The sequence below is a fragment of the Saccopteryx leptura genome, chromosome 3 (genome assembly GCF_036850995.1).
Source record: "Saccopteryx leptura isolate mSacLep1 chromosome 3, mSacLep1_pri_phased_curated, whole genome shotgun sequence".
NCBI classification, from domain to species: Eukaryota; Metazoa; Chordata; class Mammalia; order Chiroptera; family Emballonuridae; genus Saccopteryx; species Saccopteryx leptura.
In genome coordinates, this window is record NC_089505.1 from 39,936,651 (window position 1) to 39,957,540 (window position 20,890).

Below are 20,890 nucleotides of genomic sequence, written 5' to 3' on the forward strand. Positions count from 1 at the left end.
ACGGTAAAATCCTATTCATAGAAACTTTTTTGAAATAATAGGGTGGGGATATCACTGTTTCATGTAATAGTGACAGTCCCAAATCCAAGAGACAACCCCTAGCCCTGAGGAAAGTGGCTCCTGTCTCCCAGTTTGTAGCCCCAGAAACAAAGTTGAGTGCGCCTCAAAGTAAATACCAGGTAGGTTCTTAGAACTCAAGGGTCCAATTTTCCATTTGTCCCTTTATTGCTTGAGGTGCTGAGGATATAAGTTTATCCACTGAACACCCAGTAAAATGACTGCTCTTCTGCCTAACAAAAAAATTGCCTAGTGAAGGGGCTAGATGAGAAAAGTTGTTATTCATCACTTTATTTATATCTTTCCTTTTAAAAATCATTTTGTATCAGAACTGTAATTGCCCTGAGCAAAAATTTTTTATTGCTTGCCAATGAGAGGCATCTTCCTCACATAAAATTTAAGACCAATTTTAGGTCTATTTGGATAAACAATTCAGAGCATGAAAATGTTAGAGACTAAGCAATACATAATCCTTTGAAAACTTCGATAATGAGTAGACTTCAGAGAACTCTTCTCTTTAACTCCTCGTTTTACAACAAAGAGAAGAATACTCGCTGGCTCTATAAATGTGTGCAGCTTTCTCAGCTGTTTCTAAAACTCTGTGAACTCTTTTGAAGAAAGATTTGTATAAAGTATTACTTATGTTTACCTAACTGCTTGCGTTTTTAAAATATGGGCACGGATACCTTCATGTTCTTTTCAGAAATGCACAGAGGAGCTTCAAGCTCATCTAGAAGTACTTTGAAAGGCACAGAAAGCTGCTCTTTTTCTTCTATAGATTAAATGATTAAAAGAAAAACACAGAAATCTTATCTCTGTAAATTTTCAAGCTGCATTTTCTTCACACAGTATATGTATTCTTTTCATGGGATATGTGAACTCAATTTAGAAAGATGAAGGCTGAGCTACATCCACTATTCTGATCTGTTTTAAACAAATAGTTTAATGACTTGGGTACAAGTTAAACAAAAGTAAATAATATACTATTACAATGCTGCCCATTTCTAAGTATTTTTTTCTCACTAAAATTATATTTTTTTATATTTTATTTATTAAGTTTTGGAAAGAGGGAAGGAGGGTGAGAAAGTATGTGCCTTCACCAGGCGAGCCCTGGGATTTGAACCGACAACTTTAGCATTCTAGGTTGATGCTCTATCTGCTGTGCCACCACAGGTCAGGCACTAAAATTCTTAAATACTTTATTACACATTTAAAAATTATATGATTGTGTTTTCAATTCAATTATGGCAATAACTCTAATTCTCCAATAACTACATAAGTGTTAACTCATATTACTAATAATTAAAGATGCATAAAAATAGGATACTTTATTGTAATTTTTTTTCAAAAGCCCCTGGAATACTCAATAAAATTAGTTGTGTTTTCCTTTAATGATTACATACTCTCAAATATCCTTGTTCATATCCTTGTACATATGAAAAATATAAATTTCTGAATCATAAGAGTTTTTCCAAAAATGGATGGGAATTTTTAAAAATACAAGTCTAGTTTTCTAGAAATGTAAGTCTAGTTTTTTTATACTTAAATGTTTCAAATAATTTGCCTACAAAGTTATAGTAAAAGAAAACTTAAAAAAAAAAGGTCTTAGTTCTTGCATTTTCCTAAATTTCCTGAATGTAGCTGATGGCAATGTGAGAAAATCATCATTTTATGAGTATAATGTTAAGCAGCAGCTTTACATGAAGTTCTTGTTATTCCTGAACACAGTTATATGAAAAGACTATGAATATGTTGTTTTTTTTATGGGGGATGAACTTCACACTTTCTTAATGAGAACAACATAGGAGCTGTGATGACACCACAATGGTAGAATTATGACTCCCTGTAGGGTACAGTAGCAGGAGAGGATTAATTCTTAAGGAATAAAGTGAAAACACACACTAGAGTCAACAAGTCATGGAAAGCTAATGATTTTGAAACCTGCAGTTTAGTATTTTTCTTCCAAACCGAAACAGCATGGCATTCATTACTCAAGCCTTTTTATTTCAGTGGGTTTATGACTCAATGTCAATAGGGCAATTTAGTAGGAGGAATACTGGGTAAAGAATTTTATTTATGCATTTATTTGGTACAGGGAGAAAATGTGTCAACCTACACAAAAAAATACTAGAAAATCAATTTTCAAAAAACTGAATATAGTTAATGAATCCTATCTATGTTTGCTCTATTTATAGCTTATTTGCTGGGAACCAGAGTCTGACTTCTATTTGCCTAAAACTGAATCCATAGACTTTGGGAGACTCTCTGTAGATTTCATCCCCAAACTTCACCTCATAAAATCAGACTCTATAGTAGCTGTTCTTTTTTTTTTTTTCTTGCATGAGACTCCCTGGGTTCATGCAGTGAGAAAAAAATTATTTTCCTAAAACAAACAAAGAAACAAACAAAAAAAACCTGATTGAACCTGTCAAAATCATTGTCACAAAAAAGTCATTACATGTATCTTGTTGATTAATTTTGATCCCTAAACTATATCATTATACATAGCATCATCTGACATTTTTATTTGGGCTACTTGGGCCATGTACTGGTAAGGGACCATGACAATGGTTTCCATTTATTTTTTAACATGAAAGACATAGATCTATGAAAATAGCTATGCTTATTGAGCTGAGAATATATTTTATTTTGAGCAATTTAAAAATATTTAAATAAAAATATGATTCTATGAACTAAATTATGGCCTCCTAGTTCATGTGTTGCAACCCTAATTCCCATTGTGATGGTATTTGTGAAATGAGGTCTCTGGGAGATAATTTGGCTTAAATAAGGTCATGAGAGTTGAGCCCTCACGATGAGATTAGTTCCCTTAAAAAGTGATATACATGAAGCTAGCTATCTCTCTGCCATGTGAGGACATAATGAGAAGGTAAACCATCTATAATCCAGACAGTTCTTTCCAGAATTCATCATGCTGGCACTCTAACCTGGGACTTCTAGCCTTTAGAACTGTGCAAAAATAAATTTCTGTCTTTTAAGACACACAGTTATTGGTATTTTGTTACGGCTGCCCCAGCTGACTGAAACAAGGCATTGTCACACGTTTGTAAATTAGTCATCAGTACTCCTATTCATCAGTCCATTTACTCCATCTAATCTGGTTGTAGGAGCCTCTCACAGCTATCAGAGATTTCTTAAAATTTTTTTGGAGATTTAACAACCTTAAAAACATCTGATATGCTAGTCTAATTGTTTCATGAGAAAGGAGTGTCTCAGCTAAATTGTTGACATTTTTTAGCAATTTTTTTCCTAGTTAAAGAGATTGCATATCTGTATCTACACTATTCGTCTTTCTTCCTCTGTTGTCACTTTAATTATTTTGACGAGGTAGACTTCCCACTACTTATGGTATGTACTTGAACAGATATGCTTTTATGCTTTTACATCAGTAACATGGCTCTCATCTCAACATTTTCTCATGTCATAAGAATATATATTGTTAGGCCCTGGTTGGTAGCTTAGGGGATAGAGCATCATCCTGGTTTATGGATGTCCTGGGTTTGATTCCTGGTCAGGGAAAAAAGGAGAAGCGCCCATCTACTTTCCCCACCCCTCCTTCTATCCCTTCTTTTCTTTTTCCCCTCCTTCAACCAGTGGTTCAATTGTTCAAGTGTGGCCCCAGGAGCTGAGAATAGTTTCCTTGAAGCACATTAGCCTCAGGCACTAAAAATAGCTCGGTACTGGAGCATTGGCCCAAGATGGGGTTGTTGGATCGATCCTGGTCAGGGTGCATGTGGGAGTCTGCTTCACTATCTCTCCACTTCATATATATATATATATATATATATATATATATATATATATATATATTTGTTATATTTAGTTTCTCTGGTTAGATGTTACTATGTACTGCACATACTTTTATATGCAGAAATATAGAGGTTATTTACCATAACACTTTTTTCAGCTTATTCCCTTTAATGAAACTTATAAAGTTTCATTATATTGTGTTTATTGGGTCCTCCCTCTCTAAAAAGTGTGGTGCTAACTGCTATGAATGGACAGATGACTTTCTTCCCATATAAAGCCTTGTTGAAAAACAAAAGGATACACAAAAGTCAGAATAATTATATCTGTGCCTTTGTATTTTCAAAAAATGTTATAATATCACAGGTAAGAACAATAGTGTTTATTTAAGAAGATGAAGGAAATAATGTGCAGAAGTCCCAGGTTCGATTCCCAGTCAGGGCACACAGGAGAAGTGCCCGTCTGCTTCTCCACCCTTCCCCCTCTCCTTCCTCTCTGTCTCTCTCTTCCCCTTCTGCAGCCAAGGCTCCACTGGAGCAAAATTGGCCCTAGTGCTGAGGATGGCTCCATGGCCTCCGCTTCAGGCGCTAGAATGGCTCCAGTGGAAATGGAGCAATGCCCCAGATGGGGAAAGCATCGCCCCCTGATGGGCATGCCAGGTGGTCCGGTAGGGTGCACGCAGATATCTGTCTTACTGCCTCCCCGCTTCTAACTTTGGAAAAGTACAAAAAAAATTAAAAAGATGAAAGAAATAGCATTATGAAGTTGACATTTGAGGTAATTCTTGAAAGAATTGGATTTTTACAGTGGAGTTTTAATAAAACTATCTTTTTAATTGAAGAAAATCATTAGAAATCCTTGCCCACTTTAAAGTGGTAAAACAATGTATTTTACTTGTAATATGTTAGGAGTTCAATATGTTTTGTTTCAAAAAATGAATTCTAGTTATGCACTCACCATTACTTTTCACCTTTAGATTCAGTTTGCTATTTGTAGAAAAACTGGTATTTGAATGGGGAATATATACTAAGTTGAAATTGAAAGTTCAAAAGGTAAGGGAGAACTGGCCTTACAGAAACTAATATAAGAAGACACATCTATTACTTTGCAGTAAGCACTATTGGAAAGTGGGCTTGCAGGTCACAGTGTGGTACTGCTGCCTGAGGAGGCATTCCTGCCTCGCATTCAGCCAGAACAAGAGCAAGCTCTTTCTGGTAAGAACATTTCAGTGTCAGCAATTCACCTTGCAATCCTCAAACATCTTTTCAGTTAGAACCATGACAACACAGGCATTCAAGAAACAAAAGTGAAATTTGATATTTTGTTTCTAGAATAAAAATAATTTTGAAAATAGCTGTATATTTATATCATTCTGACTGATCAATCTTCATGACTCAACAGATGCAGAAAAATAATTATTTATCTTCCTAAGCAACAGCAAGAGGGACAGTCAGAATGCATGGCGGCTGGTAATAAAAACACAACCCAATCAAAGCAGTTGATATAATCTCATCTAATTGGAAAGTCTAGAGAGATATCTGATTCCAGACACAGTTGACTTCACAAACCCACCCAGTGGTATCTGCACTCTTCCAGTTTCTGTGCTGCAGCAGACTGTTCAACTGGTGTGCCCAAGGGTTACTGGTGGGCCCCACTAGCTTAGCAACCTCTGTGGAAAGAGTGTTCCCCAATAGTTACACAGAAAATGTGGGGGTCTCTGATTACTCTATCCTTTCACTGTCATGGGCAGAGGAAGTGTTGTGAATGATCAGGCTTGTCTTAAAGACTCATTCCTGATCCTAGGGGTTAAGGCAGTGTTCACATTCTAGTCTCACCACTAGAAAAAACATTCACATGCGAAAAGAGTAGAGGGAGTAAGTAGGCAGAAAAGAGTGTTAAATGATGTACAAAATAGGTATATATCTCTTCACCTCAGCAGGTAGATCAGGTGGCCAAATCATTCTCTGAAATATCACTATAATGATCACATCCCACCAAACTTGAGGAAAAGGTGACGATTTAAGAGATTTTATTAAGATTGTCAAGGGATCAGTTTCTGATTTGATGCAAAACAATTTTTACTTTGGAAGTTAAATAGTGTTTTCTTTTTCTTTTTTTAATATATGCCCAGAATGTGGATTCTTTTATAAATTACTCTAGGTTATTTCTTACATTCTTTCTGTCTACCTACCTACCTACCTACCTACCTATCTAATTAGAATATCTAGAATTATTTATTTTTGTGAATTGCCATGATTTATCTTGCTTCTCAAAATCTGTTTCCATCCAGTTTATATATACTTATGGGAAAACATAATTTAATTGTCACAGATATGTATGTGTATGATGCATACACATTCTACAAAAATTAGGATGACAAATATATTTGTTAAAAGATGGATTTTTTACTTTTCAATTATGTTTGCCAAAATATTTTTTCAATAGTTTCTCCAAAATTCTTATTTTACATGCATTTTTTTTGGAATACTTAAAAAATATATCAAAGACTATTCTTACATATAATTGGGAATTAGATTATTAATATAATTTTGGAATAAAATATATTTTATAATGCTATATAGCATATACTCTCCCTTCTTTCTTCTCTAATTCTTGAAAAAAATATACTGTTAGTGTACTCCACAAACCACATCACTTAATGAAATAAAAAATTCATAATTAATGCTTTTTATGTAATAAGGATGCAGTATTTTATTTACACCATTCTAGAATATAGGTGCTTTCCGTGAACATCCTGGAAGAGGTTGTATTGCTCATGCCCTATAGGAATAATAACGGGTAAATGTGCTTGGCAGTTTCCTCATCTGATTAATAAGGCATGATGAGGTTAAATGACTTCTTTAAAGATGCTTATGATACTCTTGTTTCTCTTCAAATTGTATAAATCTTTCGCCTTTTACTAAAGATGCTTATGATTTATTCTTTCATGCATAAGTTGAGTGGGAAGCTGGTTTCTGGAACCACTGCATAAGCATTCCATTTTACTGTAAGGAGCAAAGTCACAAGGTCTTTCAGCCAGATCCCTACTTATTTTGAAGCTGATTCTGGCTTTCTGGCAATCAAAATAATTTGTATATTATCAGAAGCAATGAAATTAAGAAACAGGGATAGAAAGTACTGTTACATATCCTAGCTACTCTGCCCCAGTTCTGAGATGCCAACTTTCAATAAACGTGGCCCATGTCAAATTGCTCAGTAGTATTTACCTCCCATTTTTTCCACCATATCAATAACTAGTTCTGTCATCTTAAAGGTGCTTCTCAAACATTAAATGATCTCAGATTACCCACTGTAATTTGCATTTATCTTGACCAGCTGTCAGAAGAGGCAAATTATTTCTCTTTGATTTTATTCCTCTTGGTTTTGCGGCTTCCCTAGTAAATTTGGATGGAACATGAAAGGTACAACTTAGTGTGTTTTTATAACAAAGGGAACATATAATTTTCTTTAAGCAAGATAACTCTCAAAATTGCTTGTGGTTTTGCAGTTGATACTCAAATATGTTTTTATCACCTTTGAGTTTTTATACATTCTTAAATGAAACTTTTGAGGATATGAAGACAAAGAAAAAGCAATTTTTAAAACATCATTTATAGTTAGCTGTATCATTTTCATCTATTTAAAATACGGTTACTTAATTGTTTTTGGCAGGATTATGAGGTGTAATGACATTTGAAATTCATATATATCAGTATATATATATATATATATATATATATATATATATATATATAAAATCAGATTTTATAAAAAACAAAAAGTCATATTTTAACTCTAAATTTTCGTTACTTTCTGATCAAGAAAAGGAAAACTATATGTAAATTCTAGTTTCTTTCAAAATATTCTGTCTTTTACAAATGGACCAGGATTCAACTAATTTGTATCAAATCTCAGTAAATTTTTTTTTTCAGTTTCTAGATACCAAGCAGGTGCGTATAATATTGTTCTCCAAAAATATTTTCTAATACACAGTTCACAGAAGTGAATCTGAAGGGCAGAAGCAATTCTTCCAGTATTCTCTGTATAGCAATAGAAGTAAACCTTTCCGAAGTTAAAAAAAAACAACTGGAGATTAGCAACATATCAACTTTCAGATGGGCCTCTCTTAACACTTATAATTCACTTACTCTCTTGCAAATCACTATTCCAAAAGTTTGATTCACAGGTAGCCCCACTTGGGTCTTAAAATCACATTTCAAAGCACTCATCATTCATCCATTTTCAGAACTGCCATTAGAAGTGATGGGAATTTGGCACAAAAATCAATGAGAGGATATGATGTGAGCTCTTTCTAATTTTTCCTTCTTGGAGCACCCTCTCAAGTACAGTCTGTGAAATCTGTTATCAAAGGTGTTTTTCCATCTTGCTGTCATTTCAACTAAATTGAGTTCATGAACTTGAGATGTATATCCACACGATTTTTTAGAAAAGAAAGGAGATTCTTTGTCACTATGGTGAATTTTTGCCTAATTTCATTTAAAAATCTTAATTAAATCATTTTACTGCTGATGTTCCATAGCAGCTTTTTAATCTTTCAAAAACATAGGCTTATATTTACCAATTGTATCTAAAAATGATGGTCTTAGTTGCTTCTGGGTGGTGAGATTGTAAATGATTAACCTATCTATTTATCTATTTTGCTTTTTAAAAAATATTTTAAAATTTTTCTCTCATGAAAATGTAGACTCTTGAAAGCAGGAATAAAAAAGTTACTGAATATAAGACTTTCCCACATTATTCTCTTAAACATTCTGTGCCCCCTCACAAAAAAATGAATGGCTTCAATAAGTGGGTCGGTTATACAGTTAAGCCGAGATATCTAGCAGGAATTTCATCATTTGAACTATTTTATTACTGATTGTGTTTCTCTCCCAGAGGAGCTATTTCTGCTTGCATTCGGACCTGACATATGAGCCTAAATAAAGAAAAAAAGGTATTAAACAGCAACTTGGCCAAAAAAAACCCACTGTCCTTGATAGTAGTGGATATAGGAGGTGGTAAGAAAGAAGAGAAAATAAATTCAAAATGATGGTAAGGTTTGTGGCCTGGATGGCAGCATTTATGGAACTTGGGAGACAAGGAATGCTATTAGAACATACAGGTTTCAGGGAAGAGGGTAAGTGACAAGGAAGAGATAATGTGGCAGTGGGCAATGAAGAATGGCCCTCCTAACAAAGAGGTGTGTTCTATTACAGAAAATGGGATAAGCAACTTGCATATACTTACACAATCTGTTTTTGTTTTTTGTTTTTCATTAACATTTTATGTGAATTTCTATCTTGTAATTCTCCTTTCTGAATGTTTGGTCAGGAAATGCATCTACTACTACAACGGTTATAGACAACAAAAATGGATCTGTGCCCAAATCCCCTGGAAAGGTGCTGAAGAGGACAGTCACAGAAGACATAGTAACCACATTCAGCTCTCCTGCAGCCTGGCTTCTAGTCATTGCCCTGATAATCACGTGGTCAGCTGTTGCCATTGTTATGTTTGATTTAGTGGATTACAAAAACTTTTCAGGTAAGATAAATGAAATTTGGCTTTTAAATTCATATAAATAATGTTCCCCCCAGTTTTGGCTTGTTTCACTTCTCCTCATCTTAATATGATAAATAAAGCACCCCACAAATATGCTTTTAGGTCACTGAAGCCCAGTTTTCTTCTTTGTTTTTTCCTTCTATTTCCCTTGCCTGGTATATTCATTGATTTCAAATAAAACAGATTTTTTTTTTTTTGTAGACTTGAACAAAGGCTGAATGTTACAATTTCATGAAGCTATGATTAAAAATGTTGAGTGGATACTTAGTTTTGGAACTGAAACTTTATCAACCATTAATAAAGGGTAAATTGTAGGTTTTGCAATAGGTAATGTAGAATGACATAAAAAGCTTTTGGAGAAATGGAAAATAGAGTAAAAGTATTTTTAAGTTCTCCTACCATCTGGCTTCAAGCTTCCTTTTCAGATATACTCTTTGCTCCTCTCCTCAAAACATTCTATTTTGAGTCCCTGAAAATAAAGAGTGGTAAAAGGATTTTCCCAGAATCACTTATAATAAGGTATTATTTCTTGAATATCTATGTGTTTTGGAGTAAAATAAGAAAACACAAGTGAAGAAAGAGGAATTTTTATTATAGCAATTCCATTCTGTGTATATTGTTCATGTCTTTGTTTAAAATCTTTTTATATTTTTTAAATTATATTTATTTTATTACCTAACACGCTCTGTTGACTATTCATTCCTTAAAGGAAAGAATTAATCAGATATTACTTATTTTTCAAAAAATAATAAACAAATAGATGAATGAGTTTTTGCTTATCATTTTTTTTTTTTTTTTTTCATTTTTCTGAAGCTGGAAACAGGGAGAGACAGTCAGACAGACTCCCGCATGCGCCCGACCGGGATCCACCCGGCACGCCCACCATGGGCGACGCTCTGCCCACCAGGGGGCGATGCTATGCCCATCCTGGGCATCGCCATGTTGCGACCAGAGCCACTCTAGCGCCTGGGGCAGAGGCCACAGAGCCATCCCCAGCGCCCGGGCCATCTTTGCTCCAATGGAGCCTTGGCTGCGAGAGGGGACGAGAGAGACAGAGAGGAAAGCGCGGCGGAGGGGTGGAGAAGCAAATGGGCGCTTCTCCTGTGTGCCCTGGCCGGGAATCGAACCCGGGTCCTCCGCACGCTAGGCCGACGCTCTACCGCTGAGCCAACCGGCCAGGGCCGCTTATCATTTTTTTTATCACAAGCGAAAACATTTTATGAGCCTATTAAAGCACTTCTTCCTATTTGTACTCGCACCCCCACTTTCCATGTTCTTTCTTCAGTGGTAGAGGAATCAGGAGGACCCAGGAGCTACAGCTTCTATCAGGTGCATTCTATATACTCAGAGACCCTCTATTTCCCATATGGTCTTTTCTACATTAAACAATTACTTATTAAGAATCTACTATATGTGTCAGAAAACTGCTATGTTAAAAGAAATACAAATATAAATTTGCAAAGTTGTAAAATTGTATCACTTGGGTTTATTGATATAGAGATGTGATTGACATGACCCTGCCCACTCGCACCATCTAAGTGAGCATCATCTAAGACAGTGGTCCCCAATCCCCGGGCTCTGGACTGGTACTGGTCCATGGGCCATTTGGTACCAGTCCACAGAGAAAGAATAAATAACTTATATTATTTCTGTTTTATTTATATTTAAGTCTGAATGATGTTTTATTTTTTAAAAATGACCAGATTCCCTCTGTTACATCCATCTAAGACTCACTCTTGACACTTGTCTCAGTCACATGATACATTTATCCATCCCACCCTAAAGGCCAGTCCATGAAAATATTTTCTGACATTAAACCGGTCTGTGGCCCAAAAATGGTTGGGGACCACTGATCTAACAGGTATCAACCAAAGCAACAACAACAACAACAAAAAGGCTATTTATTGAGAACCATCAACCTCTCCTTTAAACAGATTATATTTTGGGTATATGTGTAATGTAGACCCTTAAAAGAATGTATGCTGGAACTGCCCAAAATATAAAATTATGTCCTAGAATTTTATTTTTATTTGTTTATTTTTATTAAGTCATATACAGGGAGGCAGACAGACAGACTCCCACATGTGCCCTGACTGGGATCCACCCAGCAAGCCCCCTATGGGACAATGCTCTGCCCATCTGGGGCTGTTGCCCCATTCCTTGGCAATCGAGCTATTTTAGCATCTGGGGCGAGGCCATGGAGCCATCTTCAGTGCCTTGGGCCAACTTGCTTGAAACTTTTGAGCCATGGCTACAGAAGGGAAAGAGAGAAAGAGAGAGAGAGAGAGAGAGAGAGAGAGAGAGAGAGAGACAGATGGTCGCTTCTCCTGTGTGCCCTGACAAGAAGTCAAACCCAGAACTGACCTAAAATTTTAAATGGAAAATAATTAATTACATTACTCCAGAAGATTTTATTCCTCTTAAGCTTATATTGACTGTGATATTTTTTTCTTTCCTTTCTTAGACTTTCATTCATTTAAATTTTAGAATAAAATAAATTTAAATTTTATAATAATAAAATATAGTACTTTAATGTTTATAATAGATGTTGTTAAGAACTACATGTAGCCTGACCAGGCAGTGGCGCAGTGGATAGAGCATTGGACTGGGATGCGGAGGACCCAGGTTCGAGACCCCGAGGTCGCCAGCTTGAGTGTGGGCTCATCAGGTTTGAGCAGGGCTCACCAACTTGAGCCCAAGGTCGAGCAAGGGGTCACTCGGTCTGCTGTAGCCCCCCTGTCAAGGCACATATGAGAAATGAGTCAATGAACAACTAAGGAACCTCAACAAAGAATTGATATTTCTCATCTCTCTCTTCCTGTCTGTCTGTCCCTATCTGCCTTTCTCTCTGACTCTGTCTCTGCCACAAAAAAAATAACTACATGTAAATCTAATACTTGTAAAGTTAATAATTTAAAAGTGCATTACAGAAATTTCTGTTGAAAAAAATTTATTTTTATTTTTAATTACTTTATAAAATGAGCAGCTACCTATTAGAATTCCAGATTAGATTACTTAAATATAAGACACACTTTACCCCACTGTAATTAGGTACTATTGATAATGCCTATTTTACTGGCATTTTATCTGATAGGAAAAATATAGCCTCTGTATTACTACTACTTCACGTTTTCTTTTAAGAAGTGTTTATTAAGCATATCTTCTATGTGAGGTTTCCTCCTTCAGTTTTCTATATTTATAAATGATCTAACCAACTATCCATTCCCTGCAAAAAGAAACCTACAAGTCATCTTTTAAATTCTGCTGGGCATCTGATTAGTCACCGTGCTCCAGGAGAGCTTACTCCATGTCTCATAAATTCACTCCCTTCTCTTATTACCGCCATCTCCATTACTACACTGCAGTCTTTGATTCCCTTTTTAATGGATTAATGCAATTTCTTCTGTCTCTCTCAACCTGTCTCTCCCCTTTAACACTGCTCTAAATGTATCTTTATAAAACATAAATTTCATCAACTATTTCCTATTGCAGAAGTACAAACTCCTTGGCATGATATTTAAGTCCTTGGCTTAGCTCTTGATTTTCTTCTTGTAATTCAGCTCATGGACCTTGTTTTCCCAGTCATACACTAATGTTCTTCCCTGTTTTTCTCTTAGGAAAACATATTCGCACTACTCAGTGCCCCTGCTTATACTGTTCCCCTCTGCCAGCCCCACCTAGATAGCTGAAAATGTATTAAAGTAGTTAAGAATGTAAACTTTGGTGCTGGATTTCCCTGGATTTAAATCTGTACTTTACCACTTGCTAGCTGTGTAATATTGGAATAGTCATTTAGCCTCTCTCTGTTTCAGTTTTGTCACTTATAAAATGGGGATAATAATAGTACCTATGTAATAAGATTAAGAGAATTTGTAAGTGGACATAATTAAAGTACTTAGAACAAAACATACTTTATCACAAGCACTGTGTTAATATGAATATCACTAGTGGAAATTCATCCCTTAATTTTCTATCTAGAGAATTTTTATTCATCCTTCAAGACCTACTGTTTCTTTTGTGAAACATTCTCAGACTTTCTAAGAAGAATTCTCTGTACCTTGTTTTCATTCCTCCATACCTATGGGTACCTGTATTAAATCAATTAACACATTCTATTATAAGGATCTGTTCACTTATCTATCACACTCCGAAACTTAAATACACCCAATGAAGAGGCTTTCTTTTATATTTCTGTATATGAGTGTCTGTCACATTGTAGGTTTTCTGCTAGATATTGCTTAAGGAAATGAATAATGCTGACATTTAGATCTTGAAACAATTTTTTACATTATAAAGAAACAATATACCATAAAAATCTCATTTCACCAAGTCAGTTTCAACAACTTAAAAAATTAATAAATTTAATAAAATTAGAATGTAAAAATAATTAAATGTTTGTAAGATAAAGTTCTATTTGTTATGCTTTGTAATGTTATCTGTTATTGCATAATAAATTACCTCAAATGTAAGTGGTTTAAAACAACAATTACTATATTTAATTTTTTTTTTTTTTTGTATTTTTCCAAAGTTAGAAATGGAGAGGCAGTCAGACAGACTCCCACATGTGTCTGACCGGGATCCACCCGGCATGCCCACCAGGGGACGATGGTCTGCCCATTTTGGGGCGTCACTCTGCCGCAATCAGAGCCATTCTAGCACCTGAGGCAGAGGCCACAGAGCCATCCTCAGCACCCGGGCAAACTTTGCTCCAATGGAGCCTTGGCTGCAGGAGGGGAAAAGAGAGACAGAGAGGAAGGAGAGGGGGAGGGGTGGAGAAGCAGATGGGCGCTTCTCCTGTGTGTCCTGGCCGGGAATCGAACCTGGGACTCCTGCACGCCAGGCCGACGCGCTACCACTGAGCCAACCGGCCAGGGCCAACAATTACTATATTTTACTTCCCACAGTTGCTGTGGGTCAGCAATTTGGGAATGGCTTAGCTGGGTGGTTTTGGCTTAGGGTATCTCTTGAGGTTTCAGTGAAGATATTTGCTAGAGCTGCAAACATCTGAAAGATTTTCTGGGGTGGCAGAACCATTGGGATGATGTCTCATAGGGCTGTCATTTAATGCTGGTGTGTCCCCATAACATGGCCGCTGCTTCCTCCAAGTGAGTGATTTAAGAGAGAGCAAGACAGGTGTCACATGCCTCTTACAATCTAGATTTAGAAATTACACACTTTTATTTCTGCAAAATCCTTTCGACTACATGGGTTAGTCTTATTTAATGGTGAAAGTGACTGACTAAGGGTGTGGATTTCAGCACGCAATAATCATTGGGGACCATTTTGGAGGCTTGCTACCACATAGTTCACACTCAGAAAATTGCATTGCTAAGTAATACACCTTTAGATAAATGCTTACATATAAGGAAGTGCCATACAATACTATACTTGGCAAAGAGATATTGTAATTACCATAGGTGCAAAGAGAATACTGATGTGTTAAGATGACTCATGAGGCCACATCTAGGAAGATAAAAATTCACCAATGGATTTGAATTTTTTTTAAAAAAACCCATGAAGCTGAAATTTTAAAGGAAAAATGTATATATACATTCTTTAAATAAAAAGTTCAAATACTATTAGCTAATTGAAATTTGAATGATCAGATTCAGGATCCCCCCAAAAATATAAGTTCAAAGTATCTGTTTAATTATAGTACCAAAAACTCATATTAATCTTTGATTGGATGGGACACATCCATCATATTAAAAGCCTAATTTCTTCACTCTACTTATCAAGTTCAAACTAGCCCTTTTTTTATGTTGATTCTGCACAGAAAAATAATTATTCATTTTAATAAGACTTTCAAAATGTAAATGGTACTCCTATGTTTCTAATATTATTATTATTTTTCTCTTTTTTTCTAATATTTTTAATTGATACATTTCAAAGACTTACTAGGGGTTAATAGTATTATGATGAGCCTTTTATATTATGTAATAGTCTTTGAAACATGTATTGCTGTCATTTAAGAAACAAGGCTAGTGGTAAAAGAAAGCACTATGGAAATACCTCTGATGACCAAATGGTAAGGGCAGCTGTCCTTGGGCTCTAAAATGGCACTTTCATAAAATGGGTTGAGGCTTTGAAGGCATTACAAATTATTCATAGAAAAATAATTTTAAAAATTCATAAACAAGTCCTGTATTGGACTGAGAAGAATGACTCTCTTTTGAGCAACCTTCATAATTCCTTACTTTCTGAATTTGATCTGACTTACCTGTCCATAATCTGCTTGTGGCGCACTTGTAGAACTGGCGCTTATGTGCTTCTTTCAGAAGGCCTGGGTTTACTCTAGAGCTCTATAGCCTACAAGCTAACTTGACCAGGAATTTATATGTCGTTGTCTGTAAAAGGGATATAGCACCTTACTTTCTGGTCTGCAAAATTTGAAACTTTGATTCTTGTTATCAAATAAGAAAATTTTTAGAACACCAAAACAGATACAAGAAAAGCACTTTAACCTATCCTTTGTTTCTTATTAAATATAGGGTCCAAAGTCTATTCAAACAATACTATGGTATATCTGTCAGGATTTGCTCAAAATAGAATCACTGTGAGTGATACAGAATAGGGGAATTATTTTATGGCTTGTGAAGGCCGTTTCAATGTATCTGGGCTGGGTCAGAAGTCAGCAAGATGGAATTTAGTGCAGGAAAGGAAAAATATGTTTCTCTTCTACCCTTTCTAAATTTTAGGCTGGGACCCCTTTAACAAAACAGGAGAGCATTCAAATTTATTTGGTGTATGTTTTATATGACACTGGAGGTTTCTCAAGGAAAAGAAGTCTTTATTTTTATTTTTTTAGACTTCAGTCAGTTTTAGAGAGAGAGGAGAGGGAGAGAGTGAAAAGGTGGAGGAGCAGGAAGCATCAACTCCCATAAATGCCTTGACCAGGCAAGCCCAGGGTTTCAAACCCACGACCTTCATGTTCTAGGTTGACACTTTATCCATGGCACCACCACTGGTCAGGCAGGAAAACTTTAAGACAGGGGTCCCCAAACTTTTTACACAGGGGGCCAGTTCACTGTTTCTCAGACTGTTGAAGGGCCGGACTATAAAAAAAAAATGAACAAATCCCTATGCACACTGCACATATCTTATTTTAAAGTAAAAAAACAAAACGAGAACAAATACAATATTTAAAATAAAGAACAAGTAAATTTAAATCAACAAACTGACCAGTATTTCAATGGGAACTATGCTCCTCTCGCTGACCACCAGCGAAAGAGGTGCCCCTTCTGGAAGTGCGGTGGGGGCCAGATAAACGGCCTTAGGGGGCCGCATGCTGCCCACGGGCCGTAGTTTGGGGACCCCTGCTTTAAGAAGCAGTTAAGTGAATGTGGTGGAAAATGTGATAGGACAAAAAAAGCTATGAGTTAAATGTTGTAAATTGAGACAAAGAGCAAGGCCCATTTCTTTGATTCCTCGGGCATTTTGGGAGATAAGAACGCTCCATTCCTCGAGTAGAGGTAAGGTTCCGCTCACATGAGAATTTTATGAGCTGCTTCAGGGGAACACCAGAAAGTCCTTCTAGTACCTTCCATTACAAACATTCCTTCAGATGAATATATTCAATATGCCAAGATGCCAAATTTTGGGATATGGTGTCCTGAACCCTGTTTTTGGAAAAGACAGATGGAAATAGAATAGGGGAGACGAGAGACAAACCAGAAGCCTCATTTGACTCTGACCACCTCAAAGTATGACGTGGATGAGCTGCAGAATGAACTGTTGCCTTCACCAAGGAATTCGCACCAGCACCTGGCGAAGACTTGGAGATGCTGAAGGAGGCAGTCCAATGGGAGCTGGCAGATCTGCTACTGGCTGGTGCCACGTGGCAGCATCAAGCCATCATATCAGAGATAATGTGCATGAGGTGCAACAGCATCTGCCCTACGTCAACCTTCAGAGAATAAACAAAAGTTTATTACTTCCTTATTTACCTTCCAAAACTCATATAAACCCCTCTTGTGCCCAACTTACCTGGAAAGTACTTGTAACAGAATTCTGGGAAAGGTAGTTCCAGCTTAGTGATTTGGTAAAGCTACCATATATGTAGCTTTACCATCCAAAACAAGTTTATTTGTGAAAGGAAAATGAATTGCTATTAATATTTATTTCAGGACCACTGGCACAAAGCAATATGTCTGATCACCCAGATATTATCCCCCATAAGTTTAGTTCTTTCCAGGAAAATGAATGTCTTCAGAAACTTCAAGTTAAATGTGGTAAAGGGGGTTGGGACAATGTTGCTTTTTTTTGTTATCAAAGCTAGGGAGTCACAAGGTTGCTGGAGATGTTCCTAAACTTCTGCAAACTCGCAAGGAAGCCCTTCCAAAAATTGAACGGGTGCTCTGATAACTTAATAATTTGTGGAATTTAGTTGAAATTTCTTACAACTTTTTTGCTTTATTTATAAAGAGACAGCCTTTTCTCTAGCAATTCATGCGAACAAGATTTCTAGAGAAATGACTTCGAACTTAGGCATTTGTGGGTGTTCTGATTTCTCTCTTAAGTCAGAATGTACAAGAAAAAAAATTAGTAATTCTTGGCTTTTCTTGCCTAAGAACAAGAATCATAATTTATTATCACTCTCATTCATAAGAAGGAAAAAAATCATTATATGACTGTACCAGGTGGTCTCAAAGCAAGCACATTTGGTAATTTTTGCATGCATCCCACAAAACATACTTATTTCAAAACAATTTCATAAGAATTAGATAAGCTAATCTATGTAAAATATACGTGCCTGGCACATAGGAGGCACTCATTAAATGTAACTTGAATTTGAATCTTATTACCAGGAAGTAAGATCAGTAATTTGAGAAGAGAGTCAGCAAGGACATGACGGTAGGAAGCATCAATTTCTTATGAAAGTATTGCAGACATCTCCTGATGTGCCTTTTAAATAGATTTTCTAATGAGGTGTGCCATTTATCTACTGCTCTTGGAAATTAATTTCCCTGATTTTTTTTTTCCTGGCACTTAGCCCAGTTAAGCAGGTGCACTGTTTTTCAGGCTAAGTTTAGAGGAGTAAAATGATTCTGGAAACACCCAAAGTCAATCTGAATGTATAAATTTAACACTTAATAGTATGTATATATGTATATTTATTTGTGGGTGTCTCTGTGTCTATAGAGATATCTGTGTGACTGTGTATATATGAATATGTTATTATATTTCAGAAGACTTGAATACAAGACACGAAAGGCACCATTTTAGACTTTATCAGTTCTTGTATATACTAAGTTTTCAAGAATGGTTGGCATTTTGTGTGCTTCTTATTCTAATTCAAGTCTTATCTCATATTCCACATTTTCTGTTCAGTGTTCCAGATCTGTTTGGTCCTCTTGGTCACTAAACCTAAAAGGATGCATTTCATTATACAGTTCCAATCTGCTTATAAATATCTCAAGGAAGCAGAATTCAATGATTTCCAGACCTTATTAAATTTTGCTGATTTTCTTCATAAAACAAAGAAAAAAGTAAAGAAAAATGTATTAATTTTAAGGAAATGTTATTAATTCTATTGTTCCTGCATTTTTGGTCTTAAAATTATTCTTTGTAATTATGATAAGACAAAAATTATTTCTATCACTGTTTTTACATGCCATTTTTTACAAAAGTAAACATTGGTAACTCTTTATTAGACTCCAGGTTTTTGCTGCTGGCCAATTCAAGATCAAAAAAATCTAAAAGTATGATACCAATGCTCTGTACCACTTGTTTGAACCTTAGCAAATGAGATTTTATATTGGGATTTATAAGTTTATTCATATAGATGGATACAACTATAAATCATATTATATGTTAATACTTTTTGATAGACTAGCTATTATACATCTTTCAGTGCTATGCTTGAATTCATTTTCTTAAAGAATCCTTTCCTGAATTTTTAATGATAATCAAGTAACTCTACCATAATTCTTCATTATATTTTTTACTCTTTAGTCATAGAACTCTTTGCAAGTTGTATATATTTAATTGGGTGTGATTGTTTATTTACTATTTCTCTTCACTAGTTTATAAAAAGAATAGTTTTGTCTATTTAATTTATAGGATTTTTTTTCTAGTGAGTGCTTATAAGTGTTTAGTACAAAGTATGAACACATAAACATTTGAATAAATACTAACATGAGGTAATGAATAAATAAAAAAGTAAATAAAGGAAAGAGTGGTAGAATTCTTTATACTCTGAATATTTAATAATGAGCATTTCTTTATAATATCTTATTAGTTTATGATGATATTGATAGTGTTAGGATTTATATTTACAATACTTTTTTAACTTATGTTTCCTTAATTGGACCATAAGTATCTCAAAGGTAAAAAAAAAATTTACTCATTTTAATATTTATATTGCCCTGCTTACTGCTTGACACGTATCATTAAATAGAATTTGTGTGATCTAAACAGAAATTATTTGCTAAGCATATATAGCAAGCAAAAAACGAACAAACAAAAACAAACAAATGAGCAAAATACAAAACAAGAAAAACAGAAGTATACATGATCTTCAAGATAAGAACCAACATAGTTGAAGGCAGGTACTGGGGGTTAGAACAATGGCTTAGAATACTAGCTCCACCAATTAGGAGCTGTGCAACCTTGTGGGAAATTACTTCTCTGTGGTCAATAAGCACCATCGGGGCAGGCAGAGACTCACGAGCAGAATGAGAAGACAATGGGGACTCCTCTTCTCCTGCCATCCCATGGAGTGGATCAGACAAATGCAGATGGGCAAATCTAGAGATGCTTCCTCTCAGCTCTTCCTGAGTTTCATAAAGAATGTATGAGGGCAGCCTTATAACTAGGAGGTAATTTATTTGAGAATGGATACTATACAGTCAGAATTGAGGTGCCAAATATTCCAAGGGATACTGGGAATGGCAGTTGGATAGCATCTGGAGCCTCTGAGAGAAGGTGAGATCACACACTGAGGCTGCCACTGAGGGGAGAGGACGATACTAGCTCCAGCAAGCATGCTGGGAAGCCCATCGGAATCATTCAGGATTCAAAGGCAGTCTTGATTGTTTCTCCACATTGACATTTATTAATTATTGGTCCCTGTGCCGTGTGATTTGTATATATTATTTTATATAACACTCATAGCACTTTGTGAAGTAAGTATTATTACTCTTATTGTCATTTCACAATTCAGCAAACAGAAGCACAGAGTACTTTGGGGTTTTCCCCTATTATATAATACTGTTAGACAGAACTGGGTATATTATAAGTTGGAGTATGAGAAGAATGAATATAGGGATAACCAGCATGAAGAGTTAGGGTCTTGATTTAGAATAGAGAGTTTTGAAAGTCAGAGGCCTCAATGAATTTTATAAGCATGGCAAAAGTTAATTTTCTGAACATCACACAGATATTAACTGGGGAAAGCACTAGAACTAGTCTGAGGTAAGTAAAGAACTTGCCTTGGGTACAAAATTTAAGTGTTCTAAAAAATTCAGAAATTAAAATAAATGACATTTTAATGCAATGTTTAAAA

The 20,890-nt window shown here is 35.6% G+C and overlaps 1 protein-coding gene across 17 annotated transcripts in view; it reads left to right on the top strand.

Moving 5' to 3' along the window:
- The window catches only part of TRDN (triadin), a 415,240-nt gene that overhangs the window by 55,338 nt on the left and 339,012 nt on the right, over positions 1–20,890 (top strand). For all 17 annotated transcript variants that reach the window (XR_010750049.1, XR_010750050.1, XR_010750051.1 and 14 more), the window contains exon 2: positions 9,157–9,366. Coding sequence is in view for 14 of the 17 variants with exons in the window: in XM_066373320.1 (XP_066229417.1) it covers positions 9,157–9,366 (210 nt within the window). In the remaining 3 variants the exon portion in view is untranslated. The remainder of the gene's footprint in view (positions 1–9,156; positions 9,367–20,890) is intronic.